Source organism: Actinia tenebrosa, unplaced genomic scaffold, assembly GCF_029948245.1.
Source record: "Actinia tenebrosa isolate PJP-AT-01 unplaced genomic scaffold, QUT_ActTen_1.0 PGA_scaffold6__47_contigs__length_16458017, whole genome shotgun sequence".
Taxonomy (NCBI): Eukaryota; Metazoa; Cnidaria; class Anthozoa; order Actiniaria; family Actiniidae; genus Actinia; species Actinia tenebrosa.
The window spans coordinates 8,653,151-8,674,059 of record NW_028292583.1 but is presented as its reverse complement, the minus strand read 5'-3'; the positions used below and the strand labels follow the sequence as shown (position 1 = coordinate 8,674,059).

General features: G+C 37.7%; 1 protein-coding gene and 3 long non-coding RNA genes across 4 annotated transcripts; 2 read left to right on the top strand and 2 right to left on the bottom strand.

Moving 5' to 3' along the window:
• Positions 1 to 4,237: 4,237 nt before the first annotated feature.
• Positions 4,238 to 6,652, bottom strand: LOC116307432 (type I iodothyronine deiodinase). The gene is made up of 2 exons (XM_031717688.1): positions 5,840 to 6,652; positions 4,238 to 5,520 (listed from the first exon to the last, which is right to left on the bottom strand). The coding sequence occupies exons 1-2, from the start codon at positions 6,320 to 6,322 to the stop codon at positions 5,224 to 5,226; spliced, it is 780 nt and encodes a 259-aa protein (XP_031573548.1). The 5' UTR covers positions 6,323 to 6,652; the 3' UTR covers positions 4,238 to 5,223.
• Positions 5,955 to 7,972, top strand: LOC116307433 (uncharacterized). The gene is made up of 2 exons (XR_004198400.1): positions 5,955 to 6,047; positions 6,648 to 7,972. It is a non-coding gene; the product is annotated as an uncharacterized LOC116307433 (long non-coding RNA).
• A 6,410-nt stretch (positions 7,973 to 14,382) lies between these two features.
• LOC116307408 (uncharacterized) lies at positions 14,383 to 15,251 on the bottom strand. Its single transcript, XR_004198397.2, has 2 exons — positions 14,937 to 15,251; positions 14,383 to 14,639 (listed from the first exon to the last, which is right to left on the bottom strand). It is a non-coding gene; the product is annotated as an uncharacterized LOC116307408 (long non-coding RNA).
• A 1,319-nt stretch (positions 15,252 to 16,570) lies between these two features.
• LOC116307406 (uncharacterized) lies at positions 16,571 to 17,537 on the top strand. The gene is made up of 2 exons (XR_004198396.2): positions 16,571 to 16,869; positions 17,248 to 17,537. It is a non-coding gene; the product is annotated as an uncharacterized LOC116307406 (long non-coding RNA).
• Positions 17,538 to 20,909: the final 3,372 nt, after the last annotated feature.

Genomic DNA, 20,909 nt, shown 5'->3' with positions numbered 1-20,909 from the left:
AAATGCGTGCCTTCGCGCAAATTAATTACCATTAAGCTTATATGATTCTTTAACCTCTATCACAACAGTTATTGACATGCTCAAGATTTGCGCAAGTAAACACTGCGCCACACAAATCAATCTAACTAGTCTTTACACTCAACATTATCCCTGTATCCTTACCAACAAAAATTAAGACAAAGTTTAACGATAATTTTTGATGTTTGGCAGTGAGATACTTAGAAAATTCAGTAAACATTGAGGTTAAATGATAATTTTCTATTTTTGAACTCGGAGAATATCAGCCCAGACGAGACCGTGATGGTCTGCTAGCATCGACGCCGGTATCTTGCATAATGAAAATGTAGTTTCTAGTTTGTATTTCAGTCAATCTTAGTTGGATTAGACTAAAAGAGAGTCAAAAGAACCTACAATTTGTATTAACTGATGTAGCTTAAATCGGAAATGGCCTAAATTCATATATTTAAGTAGAATTTATCATTTTGGAATTAAGGAGACTGCACTTTGGGCTTGGTAGGTGACTTACTGATATGCAACAACCAAGTACCCCCTATTTTTTAGGGTGAGGAAAAAAATTTGATGGAAAGAACGATTTGTATCACAATTTTAACAAGAGTTTAAAGAGCAATCTAAGTATAAAGTGGAAAACAAAATAACATATAAATAAAGGCGCATGCGCACTGACCGTTCCACATGAGCGGTTTGTAGTGCGTGATACTGTACAATAATAAATCACTTCACTAAATCGTTTGCGAAAACAGCAACGATTTAATGTCTGTAAGAGTCATGCAAACATTTACAAAGTGAACATTCGATCAATCTAGTGTGATTCTTGCCATAGCAACGCATCGTCAAACTTAGGCCATCATCTGCTTTGAAAAACATTGACTTGAAAAACTATCGCTGAACATGACCAAGTTATTCGTTTAAGAAAAATGTACACGTACGTCTCTAAGAACTCTGCATTGGAATTCAACTACTTTGTCAATCCTGAAAAAACTGAAAGCGGCCACTTTACACGGAGAACAATCGTGAACTTTGACAGAAAAAGCTGTGTTTTAAAAAGCAGCCTAGAAAGTTTCAAATTACGCGAATTAACGCCCTGCTGTTTTTCCAATTATTTTTGAAATTCTGTGGCTTCTTAGGCCTTGAAAAGTTGACCAAAAATCGATTTTCTTCAAGCAATGTTTATGACGTTCCGTGAGTTAGTTAAGACATTAATTTGCCCGTAGGATTGTTGACTACAAATGGCAAGATAGCAACGTTTTCAGTCGCCTGGGGGTCTAAGCGCCTTGTCATTAAAATATTGAAGTGGAATGACAAGCAAGTGTTTTTCTTTTGGCTTAGCGTGTCTTTTCTAGTTCACGAAACCAGTTTTTCTTGGCTCGCGCATTTTTCGGAGGTGTTTATCGCAAGCGTTTTTGGTGTTCTATAGAATGGAAGACATCTTGCTGTTGTCTCGTTTATCTTATCAAAACGAACTGCTAAAGGACACGTCAGTAGGTTGTCTCATTTAGAGATTTCACTAACTTTTCGTAAAAATCTGTTTAATGGTTTATCGCGTGTTCTAGCTCGTTTTAAACCAAGGTCAATGCCCTCCACACGAGATGAGATGTGGACAGCAATTGCTCCACTTTTCGGGAATTTTATTCTCTGCGCGCAATATACTTAGTTAGACCAGACAATTAAGATTACCTCATAGGCTCCTCACATGAGTCGAAAAAGTTAAGTATTCACTTTAAACTTGTAAAATAAAGTCAGAAACGTGAGCAAAGTTTTGCATTGCTAGACAGCTAAAGATATAATACGATCATTTTTGTTTGCTTTTCGTCCCGTTAGTCTTATCTTATTCTAGGATATATTTTTCTTACATTAATGCCCAAGGTCAGACAACACAAAGTATTTTAGCGGGTGTCAGTTTTCCTTTCAGACAGCCTCTTTTTGTGTCACAAACAGAACGTTCATTTGTAAAACCACTTTACTTCCACTTGGTAGCGCCTTTGCCTTTTCTACTCCAAAATATTTTAACTTCATGATCTAAGGCCAGGAACTCGCCTATTGATTATATCAGCCAATCACAGTCTCTCCCATTTTTCATCATTTTCGTATATTGTAAACTAACTTGATCTTTAGCCAGTATGGCCTTGCGCAACCGCAAAGACCCGCAAACATTATCACTCAAAGTATTTACCAACCACAAGCCGTTTACTTTGGCAAAAACTTCACTCTTCAAATAAATATTTATTTTGTGGAAGAAATCACGCGATACCGCGAAAATATATGAGTAGCCTGTTTCATTTTAGAGTAAGTATTTAACTTTTCAGACGTTTTCTCAAATACTCTGGACTACAGTTTAAAAAGCCCCTATGCTCAGAACGCACTTTACACACTACCTCAGTATACAAGCATGCGCATGAATGTCTGTGTTGGATAGAAGGAAGTGAACAGGGTTCAAAGTACGTGTCATGCGTGGATTGAGCTAGCGGTTAAGATTGCGTGCGTTTGCAACCAAACTCCTCAAAGTCCTTCTCCTTCGGATCTATAGTAGGTTATTGAACTGCTTACAAGTTCTTCAAGTCAAATCAAGTTGCTAGGTGGTTTACTTCAGTTATTATCAAATTAAGGCTGAAATAAAGTATGGCAGAGGAGGGGGGGGGGGGGGGCAGGTGATAATTAGAAATGTCCAGAATAATTCTCAACACCCCCCTTAAAGTCATGCAAAAAAATACGATCCCCCTAAGCAAGGCTTGTAACTTCTTCCAAAAATTGTGCATCCCCCCCATTTTTCTGATAACAATTTGCCCATCCCCCCCTTTTTCCTACCAATTTTCCCGGATACCCCCTCAATTTCACCTGCCCCCCCCCCCCCCCTCCTCTGCCATACATTATGAACGCAGCCTAAATATTACGAAATTTTATAAACTCATATAATCTTTGCTAAAAGCGTTTTGTTTTGGGGTTTTGGGGTTTGTTTGTACCTTTGTAACACCATCTCATAAGCTATGAATTAACCGACCCAAATTAACTGATCACAATTTGTTTCAAAGCCTATCAATACTCTCCAGCGGTCCTTTGAACACCGTCATACATATAGTATATATTATTCGTGGTCTGAATTGTGCGTAATGAGAGACTGGCATTATTCCGAATGTTATTCTAGATCCTAAATGTTTACCCAAGCGACCTCTACCACGTCACCATGACGCTTATTTGTTTAGCGAAAATGTTTGTAAGTCTTTAAGAATCTTTTCATTGACGATGTGTCTCGTATTTGACATTTTTGCAGCCTTGAAACTGCGTTCAAGGTTGTGTTTGTGAAGTGCGCACATATATCATCATCTTATCAGGAATACACTTTTATTAAAAGTATCGCCAAACAGTTTTGGACATTGCACAGATACATTCTGAAGTGATACATGGAAGGTGACACAGCTGAAGATGGCAATTAATCAGATATGAAAACCTTTCTTCTAGCAGTTCACAACTTATTACAGATCATTATGATAATCAGACAGGTTGCGTACCAAATACAGAATAACACAATATCTAATATTTAATATTTATTTGTTTATGTCAGCGCACATTGATCGCCTATGTTATTTCAGAACAAATAAGTATGATATTCAACTCAGTAAGATAACCTCGACATAGTTATATTCAATCCTTACCGGCCTCGTATTCGGGTTGATTACGGTATGGTATAAATACAGTCGGCATAGAGGTCGAAATAACAAGCTTTTTTTTATTTTCCTTCGTCGCTTCCGATCAATTTTGTGGTTCAAGTTAGAAAACAACTTCATATCGCCACTCCTCGTAATATGAATTGTTCTTCGGCGCACTTAGGTTTGTCATCCAATAATTGCACGCAATCAATTACTGAAGTAAAGGATGTCTGAACAAGAAGGAATAATATTCCTCTCTGGAACGTTTGTAGTTTTTTCAGCTTAGACTTCACTAAGTGTTCTAGCCCTTGGAGAAGTATATCCGACAGAAAAGCACTTTTGTCCCTCTCCCTCTCCCTCTCCCTCTCCCTCTCCCTCCTCCACAAATAGCTTAATTAAAATGACGAGTACTTCACATCGCACCCTTATATGGATATTGTTCTTGTAACGCAAACATGTCAGATGTAGACTTTAGGGTAATTTAGCTTCCATATAGGTTGAACACCAAATCCCGTTTCGTTCCGTTCACTAGTTTCGATTAAGTTCTGCCATCAAGCAAGACAAATGTTGCACAATCATGTCAATCTTTTGCATTTAATACCAAAGTTGATGCATAAAATGAAAATCAAGAATATTCTTCTTTTTAAGAACAGTTTTGCATGGTATGAAATCGATCGACAGCGCAGCCGGACACACTGAATACAACTACTGATCATTGCCGGGCTGGTGTAATACCTAGCATGGCTAAATCACAAGAAACACTCGTACTCCACACAGAATTTTATGAGATGTATAGATATGTCGTTGTTATTGCTACGAGGTATTAATCGTTCCATATATGGTGTTGCTATAAATAGAAGCCTTTGCGATTAAAGCAATAGTGGCAATTATAAAAACGTAATTGTCCTCTTATCTCATGACAGCTGTCTAAGTTGTGCTTAAGATGCAATACTAAAGATAGAGGACTCAGATATAGTTTGCATATATTTCCAAGAAAATTTGACATTTCCATACATATATGTTTAAGGTTGTAAAGACTGACTATATTCCATGATTATAAAGTGAAAGCTTGAAGAACATAGCTTCACACGCGTGTATATATATAACGTTTAATTGTTTATTCAGTGGCGACTTTGATTTTAATAGTTGTTATTGTTTACATAAAACACAATGAAGCTTGCTGGCAAGGGGCGAACAGAAACATCCTAAGGGCACCAATCAACGCTAAATTCTAAAATAAGAACACTAAAATGGCGACGCAAACGTCCTCAAATCATTTTACTGTTTACATTTTGCCATTGTTTTAGCTACAAACCTTCGTTTCTGTTACAAGAATACTGGATTGAAAGAAAAATTTTCCTTTTTTTCCCAATGATAACGCTGTCTCATTTCATCTTAGAATGGTAATTAGTTTGTGGATAATGCGACTGCACCAAGTTGTATATTATGGTTTTTGTATTTTCTACATCTGTCTGAACTTTGTCCATTGAAGAAATGGTTGCGACCATCTTGACACTGAAGACCGGACGAAGCAAGATGGATGTAAATAAATGGAAAATACCTAGGGACACTTGCCATCTAGAGAATCGTTATTGTTAAGATCTTTGTGAACATTATTCTCAAGCCATTTTTTGACATCTTGAATGTTGTAAAAAGTTGGTCCAACACCCCCGATGTATCGAACTATCTTATCCTGGATGATAAATAGGCGAATAGGCGTCGCTGCAAATGCCTTGCTCGCGTTGTCATCGATGCTGTCCAACAGCAGCGGAGAGTTGAGCTTTCTTAAACTGAGGAGCAACTGCGCCGCCGAGCAACGTTCTTCTTGGGTCTTGTGTTGAGGAATCTCTGGCGTGTTCTGAAATCAAAGCCAATAAAAAACTAAGCCAACCTGACTGAGCCAGGAAAAGTGCCTGATATGCGCTGAAAGAGCATTCATAAAGGACATCTTTCATTAGCTAAAATCATTAACTACCTTAATCTAACCTTGCCCCGGAGCGAGATTAGCATTTTTGATAGACACTTGCTCGCAAAAGAAGTCCAACCTGACCGAAGATATAGTCCCTTTGTCTTTAGGATTTTAAAATACCCAGTAAATTGAAGATGTATTCGGTGATTTTTACATAGATTACATGAGGCGAAAAACTGACGTGATGTCGAACATAATAGTTATTTACCTTAAGTTTCCATTCATCTGTCGGGTGTGCTTCTTCTATGTAAACTGTTAAGAAGTCTGCAATGGGGCTGAACTCCTCGACGATCTCTCCAAATTGCTGCAGTCTTTCCATGAATACTGGACACGTGCAACTGCCGAAGTTAACGACTAGTGGACGGCTGCCGCGTGCCATATCGAGGAGGCGATGAGTCGTGTTTCCGTCAACGGAGGTGAGTAATGGGTTGGGGGTCTGTCTGTTTAAGTAAGCTTCTCTTTGTAGTTCTCGTAGCACTACTTTCTGATAAGTACTGTACATCTTCCAACCAAAAAGCCCCTTCCAGTAATCTTCTTTTTTCATGTCGATGGTGGAAAGTTTGCTAATCATAACTTCGATTAAGCTGTGAGCAAAGGGAAGGAAATACAAAAGTTTGAAAAGACCAAAAGCGATAAGAAGTAGGCACGATGCAGTATAATACGGAAGCAGGATCTTCAGCGATGTTGTCATAGTAGCACGGCTAGCTTTGAAGTTCAATATTTTCAGTTTTGATCAAACGTCTTGCTTTAGTTCGCAGCGAACACGGTTGATGTGCAGAGAATTATGAGCTCACGTTTTCGAACCGCGCTGCTTTTAAGTCATTCTTGGGACAACTGAAAAGAATTCATGCGATTTGTTTTGTATGCTTGTACCGATCAGTTTGACCTTTCGTGCAATGTGGATCGGCTCGCAGGATGGGTTCTTGAAGTGCCAAAGTATTGTGATGTCTTTTGAAACGATCAAGTGCTTGCTGAATACCTAGGCTAATTGTCATGCTCCCGTTCTGTTTATTTAGACTTCTTCTATTGCACCGCCAAGATGTCCGACTGCGTCTCTCTGCGTGTTGTAAACAGACCCTTTGAGAGTCATTGCCGACACTATGGTTGTTGAACAAGTTATGATGACCTTATCAATGCTTAATTCACCAAGATAACACGCAATTTCAACATCGTAGTTTCTCACATTTCCTTGTTTAATTTATCAACCAAAATCGACAAACAAACAAACATTCTTTGCTTTAGACGCTAACCACCATCTAATTATTATTTGTTCACTCATTCAATCATTCAACCACCATCTATTTATGATTCGTTCACTCATTCAATCAATTTCATTTTACGTTGCAGAAGGCCGCCTAAACAACACAATAATACTCCTCGAAAATCAAATTACCAGTTAATGAATCATTGTCTTTGACTGATTCAGCCTTTTAGCGATCTTTCAACTAGAAAATAAATTATTAAGACATTTTCTGCTGGCCGAAAAAAATTACTCGCGTGTCACGAACGTTCTGAAGCGTTGAATGAAAACCGTGCACTCACGCGATTGCTGCTCCTATCACGCCTAGCACCATTTAGCAATGTACCAAGGAACATTTCCGGTATTAAACGCTAAATCTCTAGATAATTCTTCAGCTGTGATTGGAGCCTTTGGTAAAATATGAAATAATAGCTTGATTAACATGTTACCGGAAATCACAGTCCATTTGGACACTGTTTGAATCAGTTGGCTGTTGCTTGTGCCATTTGTCATTTTGAATATCGTAGATTCAAAATGGTGTAAAATAAAAATATCGAACTAAATGATTTCGGTAAGTGTACGATGTCATACCGAATGGTTATAGGAATTGAAGTGATACCGTTAAAGACCACATGCTTGCCATGACAGCTGCCCATACTTCAGTCCTATGGGGAATGTAAACAAGAAAAAAGACCGATTTGGGACAGCACCAAATAAGGAAAGAAGACTGACATGGGCGAAGTATTTGAACTACTGCAATAAGCTGAATTATCGGCAAACAAAAATATCGATTTAGCTTGTAGACAATGTTGCATTTTGAGAAAGAATTGCATCTTCTGGTGGATTGACAACACGGTTCAAGGGCCTCAAGCCAACAATTTTTTATCTGCATACACTTTACATATATTTTTTCATCTGTTGAAATGAATGAGTGAAAAGATCCTTTGGCACGGGTTTAAAGTCAAACTGAAATATATATACACATTTCTTTCACAGGGGCAGGTGACATCAGGATGGAGTTAAATGTAATTAGTCTTAAGCCAATTAAGATGTAGTACTTATTTGACTCAGAGTACTTGATATTAAAGTGTTAAAAACCTGCCCCAATTACTTAAAGAATGACGCCAACCGGCCTGAAAACATTTATCCTTCGCTCTCGAAAATCATTTCCACTGGATGGATGGACATATGATAAGGGACTTCCAGCTATGATAAGCATTTCCAGTCCTTTGGCACTTCTTTTTAGCTGTCAGCAAGGACGCAAGAGTAAGTGAGAAGACCTTGACTTATCCATAAGTCTAGGCTGTCAATCTTCATGTCAACTTGTACTTAAGCGATGACAGGTTGAATGAATCCTTTTTGACCAAAGACGAATGCTAGTACATCATCTCAATTATTATCCACTTAAAACCAGCAACTTGAATCAAGAAATCCTGTAAAATACAGTTGGCTGTATAATTAATTGAATTATCACCAAACATGGTTTAAACTATATAGATTATTGTATTATGTTATATTGTTAAGGTCAACTGCTAATTTCTTTTTATTGATTCAAAACATACATATATATAATTTGAGGGGTTTTCCAGAACCTTCCTCAATAACTGTTTCAGTAATTTAATAAAAGTTTTTTTTCTCAACTGCAGCAGAAAGATCGTTCGTCAGTCTTCGTCATGATTTCTTACTTATTAAGGTTACAATCCGCTTCAAAGGCTTGGTTGTATAATTCATTATTAAAAGTAGACATCATCATCCCACTCAGCAGGTCTTCCAGCAAACGGCACGGTATATGCTTACACGCACGTACGACGAAACTACACGTTCATCAGATCATCACAGATTACCCTCATTCAAGTGCAATGTAAAACTCATACTAATCCAACTAAGTATCGTAAGCTTGTCATGTTATCGCTTAGAAATCAAAACAGTTTTCTACAAATTATCCTAATGCATGCATGTGTGCCTTGCACCATATATGGGTCATATGCCTTAGCCCTCTAGAACACTCCATTCCTGATTCCTAAAATGCTTCTCGTCAAAACACGGTTATCAAAATAAACTCCCACTCGAAAAGAATACGTTTTAAATATACTTTTGATATTTCTGCTTTGTTGTCCTTTCAATTCACAGTATTTAGCACTGATTTATTGTTTAGAATCTTTACCTGTTAAGATAAAAACATGCCCTTGTCAAGAGAAAAACAAAATTTGTTCTCTTGCCCTTGTATTAATGATGTCAAACAAATTTAAGAAATACTGACTCGAAATGACAATTAGGATAAAAGGGAGGTAAAAAGTGCAAAGGTAGATAAAATGTTTAATCTTTAAGGTAACTGAATAGAACCAGAAGAAAAAAACTCTTGAGTCTTTTCGTAGCTTTACCTGGACGCAAAATGTGTGTTTCTTCATCAGGCAAATCATTAGCTCGACTTAATGATAGTAGAAGTTTGCGGAAATTCCACCCAGACCCCACCGCGCATGCTCAATAAACCTCGGAATTATAAAAAGGCCGGAGTCAAGGTAGGTGGTTTGGTAGTTGTGTAGGTGTGTAGGTGTGTAGGTAGTGAAATAGGCAGGTAGGCAGGTAGGCAGGTAGGCAGGTAGGCAGGTAGGCAGGTAGGCAGGTAGGCAGGTAGGCAGGTAGGCAGGTAGGCAGGTAGGCAGGTAGGCAGGTAGGCAGGTAGGCAGGTAGGCAGGTAGGCAGGTAGGCAGGTAGGTTAATCATTTTGGTTCAGCCTTTAATAGCTTTAAAATAGAATACCATGTCTACAAACTCATGCCAGTAACACAGGTTTGTTCTTATTAGCCTTTCATTTTACACTTGTTCAGAGTGACATACCACTGTTTGAGAGGCCCATACTTGTGTTACTTAACCAGGTGGGGGCGTACCACGGTCAGGTAGAGTGTGCATCTAGTTGGTAGTGACATGATATTTCTAGCCGAGCGACGTACATACCCCAAGAGCCGGTTAGCTTTAACATTCTGTGTGAGGACTTGTTTTGTCCACGATAAGACGGAGAAAATCCAAACTCCAAGGTTGCGTTCTTCATTGGAGTGTTCAACAAAGGAGGACCCATTGAATATGGATAAAATATATACGTTCTTTTTCCGGCTTATCGTTTCACTTTGTATTTCTTAGCCTGTCAAAGGTCTTTCTGCAAAAGAGTAGTGTCAGTGTTGCTTGAGGGAAGCATCGATGGCGTGCGCTGCTAATGCGCCGCCTCTCACCAATGCGGCCCGAGTTCGAGTCCTGCCGATCTCGATGTTGTATGTGAGTAGAGTTGTTTGTTGGCTCTCTCCTGTGCTTCGAGGGTTTTTCTCCTGGTTCTCCGGTTTTCCTCCCTCCTCAAAAATCAACTTCTAAATTCTAATTCGATCTTTGGGCTTTCACCTTTCTTTAGAGCCTAGCTCTGTTGTGATTGTCCCACGCTGTGAGAGCTTTGTAGATTTTTGTAGAAACGTTTAAGAAACTTGGTATCATCTGCGAACGCTGGTACGTTACAAGAAGATACTGATTCAGTTAAGTTATTTACGTAATGTAGAAATAACATCGATCCAAGAATGGATCCTTGAGGGATACCAAAAGTTACTGGTATAGGGCATTTGAAGTAGCACCAAGCAAAGGTAAACTGTTGTTTATGACCACTCAGGTTACACAATAACCAGCGTTGGATGTTGCCACAGAAGTCATAATGACGAAGTTTGTTACTTAGCTGAAGATGAGATACTTTGTTGAAGGCTTTCGACATATCTAGATATGCCAAGTTGACCTTTAATTTGGTCAAAACCTCCTATAAGCTGAGTACTAATGCAAGATCTGCCTGGTAGGAATCCATGTTGAGTTGTGTTGATCAAACTTGTCAATTGATCTTTCATAGAATTAAGTACACAACATTCCATGTCTTCCATGGAATAGTAAGGAGAAGTCCATAGTTCTGCATATGATCGTTTTCGTCTTTCTTGAACACGGGGATTACATTTACCAGTTTTCAGTCAACTGGTACTGTATCCATTCGACTTTTTATTATACAGAGAACAGAGTGATGGACCAATTTGATATTCAGTCTCCTTCAAGAGTCTAGCCGGTATAATACCATCTGGACCTGCGTTGGCAGGATCTAAGGTCTTACAATGTAAATCGAAAAATCGTGGGAAATGAAATTATTTCAAGCATGCTTCTTAACTAATCAGAAGCGTTGTTGTTAACTTTTCCCAACTTGTGGTTAGAAAGTCAATTCTGATTGGCTTAACAATAGAACATTCCTAGAATATTTCTAGGTGCCCACGGTTTTTCGATTTGCACTGTAAGGCACCAGAGTAAGGCACGAAGTCGCCAATTCATTAGAGAGCGTCAGGACTTCCAGGATAGGCGTTGGAAGTTGGCTTGCATCAGTGGTAGGTAAATCAGGCGGTGTGTCAATGCCATCAGATGTGAAGACAAAAGCAAAGTAGCGATTGGATTGGTTAGCAACAGTAACAGGGGTACATTTGCCTTGATTTTAGAGGAGTTATCGGAAGGAAAGGTCCTTGATTTTGATTTTAACTTTAGCAAAGTCCAGAAACGTTTGTTAGCAAAAGATCCCATCGTTGACCCGGAGCCTTCAATTTACGTGAAATTTTATTTCAATTATGTACAAAATATTTAATTTCGATGTGATCCCGTCGTCAGATCTTTTTATTTTCCCCTAAAGTTCAGAATCACAAAGTACTTTCTGTATTACTTTGATGTTTTTGATCTTTTTGCGCGTTTCCTCAGCATTTACCCTAAAAATGATTTCGGTGACCCCCATTTTTTATTTTACTTTTTGAACAAGAATTCGCTTGGGTATGTTTATCCCAAGTTTAAAAAAATTCTGATTGCAAGACTTCCTTTCCCCGCGAACATCCTTAAAGTAAGGTAATGCGTTCGTGCTTTCGTGGAATGGTCAACGCTTAGTTGTGCGCATATCCAGTTCTGAAGGCACGCGGGAGGCTGCTAAGCACGAAAGAAGCTAGAGTAGACACTTATTTCAATAAAGTTAGTCACCTGAAAAGCTACAAAGCTGAGACCGACAAGGATTATGGATAGATACATTTTTTACATCATGTAAAATCAGAGCGCTCGTTATATCTTGGCTAAAGGCTGTAGGTCCCTGAAAATTTCAATCTATCAAACAAGAGATAAAGATGGTCGCGTTAAAAGCCGCATTCTTCAAATAAAGAAAGAGATGGAAAGTCAGTTCAGGAGAGACCCTAAACTAACTATAAAACTTTTCGGATTATCTAAACGGCCCAATCCTACTTTATGGTAGTGAAATTTGGGGCACAAACATGAGAGAGGTGCTAAATAATGACCCCATTGAATCGGTCCATGTTAAGATTTGTAAGATACCCAGTGTAGGCTTCAATAATGCAGATTTCGTATGACTGTGAAAAGTTCAGTTCCGTGCCGCAACCGTGATGGTTCCTAGAATTTTGATTGGCTTTCTTTTCTCTTGCTCAATGTGATTGGTCTAGCACTGCCGTGTCCTTGTCGTGACCGTGTCCGCGTCGTGTTCGTGACGTGTTTCGTGCATTTGCTTAGATGAAGAATTTGTGTATTGCCGCGACCGTGATGTTTTTTAGATTTTTTATTGGCTGGGTCTTTGCCGTGGCCGGGTTCGTGTCGTGAGCTTTTCACAATCATGCGAAAACTGCTCTATACTAGAGCCGGCAAGTATTGATGCCTGTAGAAGCGAACTTGGCAGATTCCATCTTAGAGTATTAACACTGAATTTCAAAGCCTTAGTTTCTGGTTAAAGCTTATCTGCACACAAGAGAATTAATAAGCTCTCTCGTCAATCGTCAGAATAAACTAAAAATAACGATAATAAGGCTCGTTGGGGCAAGAAAATCAAAAGCACCCTTTTTTCTTCAGGCTTAGAAGAAATATGGGAAAGACAAAGTGATCCTGACATTAATCGTAAGTCAATTGAAAACTTGTTAAAACAAGGAAAAAGAAATGTAGAATTTCAGACTTGGCTGGGTAATGTACACAATGATTTAAGAATGAAATCCCAGCACAAGAACAAATTAAGGACTTATCGCATCTTTAAAACAAACTACTTTTATGAAAAAAATGACTTATATCAGGTCTTCAATATATATATCATATAATTGCTTTATAAAAAAAGCTGGCTGGCTGGCTGGCTGGGTCACGGCACGATCACGTGACTTAGGATTTCAACGGATCTCGATCGTGATTCTCGTTCATCAGTCGCAATTTTCAATCATCGATCGTGATTTCTCAATCATCGATCGTTATTCTCGTTCAATAGTTGCAATTTCTGGTTCATAGCGATCGATTTCTCGATAGCCAGTTGCAATTTCGATCACCAATCGCAAACTCAATACACTTTTGAATGGTATAGCTTGCCATACTGGCTGGCTGGCTGGCTGGCTGGCTGGCTGATCATTCTAATGTTTGGATGCCGTGCAATTTTCAATCCCAGTCTTTGCCTCAAAACATCAAAATGTTCATTTGTGAAAGGATTTTTCGAACAAAATAATGCACCACACAAATAACTTTAAAATGATAGCTACAAATGTAAAAATAATTTTAGCTTTGCACGAATCTGTGAAGAACTAAATAAACTTTTAATCCGAGCCCATTATTCAAATTTGCAACGTTCGTTTCTTTAATGCAAGCTTCAAAGCAAGATGGAAATCAAACTTCCGATAATAAAATGAATCTTTGAACCTTGATAGGAACGCATGAGCTGGTTTGACTGTAAACCTTTTTACCCTATAATTTGTATTTTTTTACCGGAATTCTTCTTTGAGTCTTCTCCCCCCCTCCCCCCACTCCCTTGGGGCCTGATGATCAGGAGTATGACTCGGCAAGTAGAGCACGATAGGTGTCCAAATGATCGACTTCCAAGTCATCTTACTCGCAAAATTGCACGGTGACCCCCCTTTTTTGTGTGTGTGTACTTATTTGGTGTGTATACCCCCCCCTTTTTTGTGTGTGTACTTATTTGGTGTGTATTATATTGTTTCATCAACTGGCAAAGTTTTAGAAAATTGACGTTTTACTTCGCATTTGCCCGCGAACGTCATCTTAGCGAGGCTAAGCCTGTGCACTGAGTCTTTAGTCATAAAACTGGGTATTTACCGCAGATAACCGGTCATGACCCTCCATTTGAACGTCCATGACACCCCAACATGTGTGCCATGACCCCCCTCTGGTCTTACGATAATGAAAAAATAATTAATAAGATATTTTTAGAATGAGAAAAAGGGACTATTCGGTCACTGTGAATTAGCCATGTCCTGAAGTAGATCAACCCAGAGCTCAAGATTAGATCAAATGTTTTTTTGCTAAAATTATCCACAACTGTTTGACATCCTTTTTCAGATATACTTTTTAACTGAACTATTTTCCCCGACTGCTACTGGATCTCTGCCACTCTGCCATTAAACGAGCAAAATGAGAATCATGAAAGAATCATGGAGATATTGAGTTTCCAGGGGGAAAAATTCGTACCGCGATAATACCTGATCAATGAAGCAATTTTATTCTGGCTAAGTTGTATAATTTATTACTAAGTTAATCGCAGTGTTAATTTTCACATCTTTCACTAAGAATTTATCAAGCTTTTCAATGACTTTCGTTTAGTAACCATTGTTACTTCGTGTAGGTTGCTATGGAAAATGTGAAGTCATTTATGGCAAAATGCTGCTTCGGCCTCTTCGCACGACATGTTTTCATGCCACTTTAGTTGATTAGATCTGTTATCGTCATTGTTGTCCTGCAAAAAGGAAATGTTTCAACAAAAACATAGAAGGGCTGATACCACGCGCGGCGCCCACCTTAGATATACTCTATAGATGACAAAGAAATCGGCAGAAAAGAAGCTTTTCATTGAGATTTTTCCCCCATAATCTGAAACGGACAATTCAAGCAGAGACTTTCAACATTCTTTCTTTAAACGCGCTTTTTGGTAAAAGAAAAATGTCCAACTATATTTACAAGAGTATGCATGGTTATCCCACAGTAACACAAATTACTTCGGAGCGATTTAATAAAGAAAAGTCGAATTTCTTACCGGAGTATCTCTGCCAGGCTTAAAACACACAGTCCATCTGCATTTAGCTGTGTTACAACAAACCGTTTTATAGCCAGTTGTAACATGTAGAACACTGTTGATGGTGAAGACGAGAAGCACAAGACAAACCAGGCGATTCATGACGATGATCGAGAGAACGGGCCAAACTGTGTCGAGTGAAGGCGGAAAAACACAACAGTTTAGAATAAACACGAGACTTTGGGACTGGCAGACTAGTCAGTGTAGTGTAGTTTAACTGCAAGACTATAGTACTGACGTGCAGTGCTGTTGCTTATATTCAACTGAAGATACTCTATAGCTTACTCATATTTTTTTCAATCACTGCCAATACAGCTTTACAACCTGTCAGCGACCGCATAAAACAATAGCATCTAAGAGATCGACCGGTCGTTATTTATCGCCGAAGGGGGAAAGTTGAAGTGGTCGACAAAGTTCTCATTCAGGAATTATTTCATGTCGGATCTTGTTCAAAATCAGTGTTTGTTATTAATTCATCAATCCACGCCAAAAAATATACCAAAAGCTTTTCGATTCTTGTTCATCACCGTTTCTTACCATACAATTTCATTAGATTTCAGTAATAATATAATTGGTGGCTTATTTCACTAGCCAAATATAGGCCGGGCTACTGAGCGCAAACTAAAAGGACAACTTTTTCAAATATTTTCAGAGTACGACACCTTTGCGCATACAGCTTTGTGAAATTCGCATTTTTCTATAACAAAAATGAAATCCTAATTTCTCTGTACCAAAACCATTCGTGAAAATAAACCACTCCTGTATCCACATGGGGATAAATAATGGACACACCATTATCATACACAATCATCATTCCTATCTTGTCTAAACTCGAAAAATCCTGAAATATTTTGAAAACTAAACACAAGTCATTGCTTCAACCTAAACTCAAAGAATATACGTCTTGAAAACCAAAAGCACTGTTTTAAAAAACAATATTGCCGCTACCTTCTTCTGACCTCATTAGTTGTGTTCAGCGATCTAACTAGGCCACAAAACGTAGAAGAAGGTAGTGGCTCTGGCTCTGATTCTAGTGGGTTTTTTTTCTTTCTTTTCTCATGAGCCCTTCATATTTTCAATATTGTTTTTTAAAACGGTGCTTTTGGTTTTTAGGGTGTGTCCATTATTCATCCCCATGTGGATACAGGAGTGGTTTATTTTCACGAATGGTTTTGGTACAGAGAAATTAGGATTTCATTTTTGATTATAGAAAAATGCGAATTTCACAAAGCTGTATGTGCAAAGGTGTTGTAAAAAATATTTGAAAAAGTTGTCCTTTTAGTTTGCGCTCAGTTGCCCTATATTTGGTTAGTGAAACTAAACCACCAATTGTATGGTAAGAAACGATGATGAACAAGAATCGAAAAGCTTTTGGTATATTTTTTGGCGTGGATTGATGAATTAATAACAAACACTGATTTTGAACAAGATCCGACATGAAATAATTCCTGAATGAGAACTTTGTTGACCACTTCAACTTTCCCTCTTCGGCGATAAATAACGACCGGTCGATCTCTTAGATGCTATTGTTTTATGCGGCCGCTGACTTAAAGCTATATTGGCAGTGATTGAAATAAATATGAGTAAGCTATAGAGTATCTTCAGTTGAATATAAGCAACAGCACTGCACGTCAGTACTATAGTCTTGCAGTTAAACTACACTACACTGACTAGTCTGCCAGTCCCAAAGTCTCGTGTTTATTCTAAACTGTTGTGTTTGTCCGCCTCGACTCGACACAGTTTGCCCGTTCTCTCTATTATCGTCATGAATCGCCTGGTTTGTCTTGTGCTTCTTGTCTTCACCATCAACAGTGTTCTACGTGTTACAACTGGCAATCAATGCTGTAACACAGTTCATTGCAGATGGACTACTTGTCCTGGAATTGATAGTTCGGTAAGAAATTCTTAAGGTTATCACATTAAAAAGGCAAAAGGTTATAATGATTGAGCGCTTTAGTTTTCTTTTCACCGGGATTATGTAGAAAATGCAGAAATTCAGTTAACAATGATTTTCCTAATGATTTTAAAAAATCTATATGGTGTATCTAAATTTAGACTGGATTTCATAAATCATAGTTTTCGCTCGTTTGTGGCATGGGTTGTTGTTGCTCAAATCGCGACGGTGTGCAGTGAACGATATCCTATCCAGAATCTCAAAAAGAGCAAAAACACCGACTTATAAAATCCGTCTAATCTGAAAAAAGCGTTGTCTGGTTTCCGTTCAGTCAGCCATTATCTGTTTTTGTTAACACCATTTCGTTTATTTTTGCAGGGCAGCAATAACGGTAGCACATCTAACCAACTAAAGAGACTTGCGGACAATATTAAAGTCTCGTGTGAAGAGGCAAGAGCAAGATTTTGTCATAAATGAACGTCACAGTTGCCTTGAGAATCTTCGAGGAGTAACTTTGGTTAAAAATACGAAAAGAGAAAAGGCCATTGAAAATCTTAAAAGATTGCACATTTGAAGAAAATTTAACGCTGTTAAACTAATAGTGATGTAATGTAATGAACTGTACGACTGAGACAAAAACGATGCAAAAATAAAATTGCTTTACCCAATGCCGGCACATATTTATATTTTAACTAAATATCCCTGTGAGGCACACTTATCAGTGTTTTACAAATCATTGGGGAAACTGGATTAGTTTTAAAAGCGATACGTAACTTAAATAGCTTCCGAAATAAACCGTTCACAATGAGTGCATGGTATTAAATATGGCTAGGAGGGCTAGGATTGAAAATTACCCATAATGCGCCTGATATATCGATATTCATTTTATTTACAGAATTTTGGAAAGCGTTGTATATATATATATATATATATACATTATATAGCTATTCCTGTATGTCTAACGTTAAATCCATTATCGATTCCCATAACAAAAACACTCTCTCCACGAGCAATGATACTCAACCCGACCAGCAACAAAAAGAATGTAACTGCAGACAAAAACCCAATTGCCCTCTCGATGGAAAATGCCTACAGAACAACGTAATCTACCAAGCCACAATAACAACATCAACAGACACCTATATAGGACTAGCAACAAACTTGAAAGAACGCTACAGGAACCATATGTCATTCCAACTGTCAAAGTACATATGGAACCTAAAAGACGAGAATAGGAACTTTGATATTAAATGGAAAATTATTAAAAAATGTAAACCTTATGATAATGTTAACAAAAAATGTAACCTATGTTTAAGCGAAAAATTCATCATTATTTGTAAAAATCACCTATGTGCACTTAACAAACGCAACGAATTAGCAAGTCTGTGCCCCCATCGTAAAAGATACACACTTAAGAAACTTAGACCATAATGTCACGCAATTGTAATTTAAAACGAATAGATTTTGAAATGCTAGTTATATATCCTACCAACGGTCATTCATTGTAACTGCCTGATGAGTGTGGCCGTCTCGCGATGGTCATACGAAACAGATTTGTCGCAATTAAAACAATGAATCAATCCTAACATCTAAAATTAAATTTGATATACAATGCTCCTACAAAGTTGAGCACTCTATGAAAAAACGTTTTAAATAATTATATATATAATTATTTATATATATATATATATATATAGATTACTTCATAGAAAGTGCGGCGTACGGGGTTATATTCACGAGTTGTTTGTGTAAAACACGAACGAGTGAGTCTTCGGGAGTTTTACACAAACAAATCGGGAATATAACCCCGTACGCCCCCCGGGGGGGTACTCCCCTATATTTGCTATACGGGTATGTGCCGCCCTATAGGGTATGGTTTTTCGGCTTTTGGGTCTGGGATAGGGTATCATTTTAGTCTGGTATAGGGTTAACGATTTGGTCATTTTTGTATGGCGAATAGGCTACGCTTTCTGCCGACACAAAAACAATAAAAATGTTAGTCATATTGATTGCAATCGATTGTAAAACCGTATTTTCCGTCTTTTAGTCTGGGATAGGGTGTACAATTCTTAGTTTTAGTCTGGGGTAGGGTATGTAAAATCAAAATTTTAGGTCTGGGATAGGGTCAGGGTTTTGAGGTCCTGGCGGCATACCCCTACCCAAGTTGGGGTGGTAGTACCCCCCCCCCCTCCCCGGGCGTACGCCGCACTTTCTATGAAGTAGTCTATATATATCTTTGTATCTTGTATGTGTATACATCCATTTGCAAAAATTATGGCCGCTTCCAATATATATACAAGTATATCAAAAGCATATCAAAATTATGGGATATCGTCCCTGATATTTAGTTCGAGTTTACCAGGGCTTTCTGAAAAAAATATCAAGAAAGATATCCCGGCTGTGTCTGATATACTTTTGATATACTTGTATGTATATTTGAAACGGCCATAATTTGTGCAAACATGGCTATATCGTATACACACTTACTAATACTAATACATAATACTCTCAAATTTTCAGTAGTTACTAAATAAGACATTCTTTTTCGATTTCTGGAGTCGGTTTGCTTGTAGCTTGATATATTTTTTTATGTTCATGAGAAAAAAACGTAAATGTAAATAAATGTGAATGTTAAAGAAAGAAAGAAAAAAGAAAGAAAGAAAGAAAAAAAGAAAGAAAGAAAGAAAGAAAGAAAGAAAGAAAGAAAGAAAGAAAGAAAGAAATGAATATTCAAAGAAATATTATAAAAATTTATAGACTTTATAAGAATATTTATAAAAATTTATAGACTTTACTGCATATAAAATAGATCTCATTTGGCTGTCAATCTCAATCTCATAAGATAAGTTTCATATTAAATAACATCTTAATGATATATGCCAATTCATATCTTTTCGGACGTGAAATCACTTTTTCCCTTTTCTAAATATACTATTTCAGTTATAACTTATTGTTATTTTGGTCCGTCATTATGGGTTTATATTGGAGACTTGGAAGGAAAAGGAAACTTTAAAGTAAGGAGTTAATGAAAGAAGGATAAATCGATGGATGGATGAAAGAAAGTATGGTACAAAAGATAGAAAAGATGTATTGAAACAAATAAAATGCTTGATCAGTCCTTAGAATATATCAGATTTTAATTTTAAAAACTAATGAAAAACTTTACTTTATGTCAACAATTGCTTGTCATATCTTTTTGCTATCAGTCAGTGAAAAGCAACTTGTTTCTACAGAAATTTTTGTGTGAGAACGAACGGTTAATTTGACTTCAAGGTTTTGATGCGCGAATGCAAAGTTGCTGATCGTGAAAGGAAAAAGAGAAGTCAACATGAAGTCTACTATTTTTTAGTCTTTATAGAGTCTTAATAGACCAGAAATAAACAGGAGAGGTTGCTTTATTTAATCAGGTCAGTCATGAAATCATGTTTAGGATAGTTCCGGTTTACAGTCTTTACACAAACACTAGGCAGATTAAGATCAGTTCCCGTTTTTCCTTCCCGCAAACGGCAAACGTGACCAGGTTTTCATCGTTTCCCTATATTTCACTTTACCTTTTGCAAACTTTCTCAACAAACACAAGTATTCTTTTGTTTAACTACTACTTGGAGACTTTTGCGATTCCTTTTCACTAATTATAAAGAATTTTTTAATGGTCAACTGACGTTTCACGTTTGCCGTAAACGAGAATCTTAAACTCTCTACTAGCTACCTTTTCTCTCTTGGCTTCTCTTTCGATATCATCGGCAACATCTGCAGCCGAGTTTTAATCAATTCAGGATCAGAAATCGTATCAAGATCGCTTCACTACTATAATCCGAAGGTAGCCCTGATCGTTTCACTAAACAAAGCTACAAATACCTTTTCACTCGAGGTAAGTCAACTCGGAGCTGTAAGGATGAATGAAATGTCATTTAATCTTGGACATTGCAATGCCATGTAACGCGAGAAAAATACGTTGTTATAAATGTCGCGCATCTGACATGTATCCCTAACAAGAACGCCAACTTATTAAAATCGGTTGTTCAATGCAGCAGACTGAT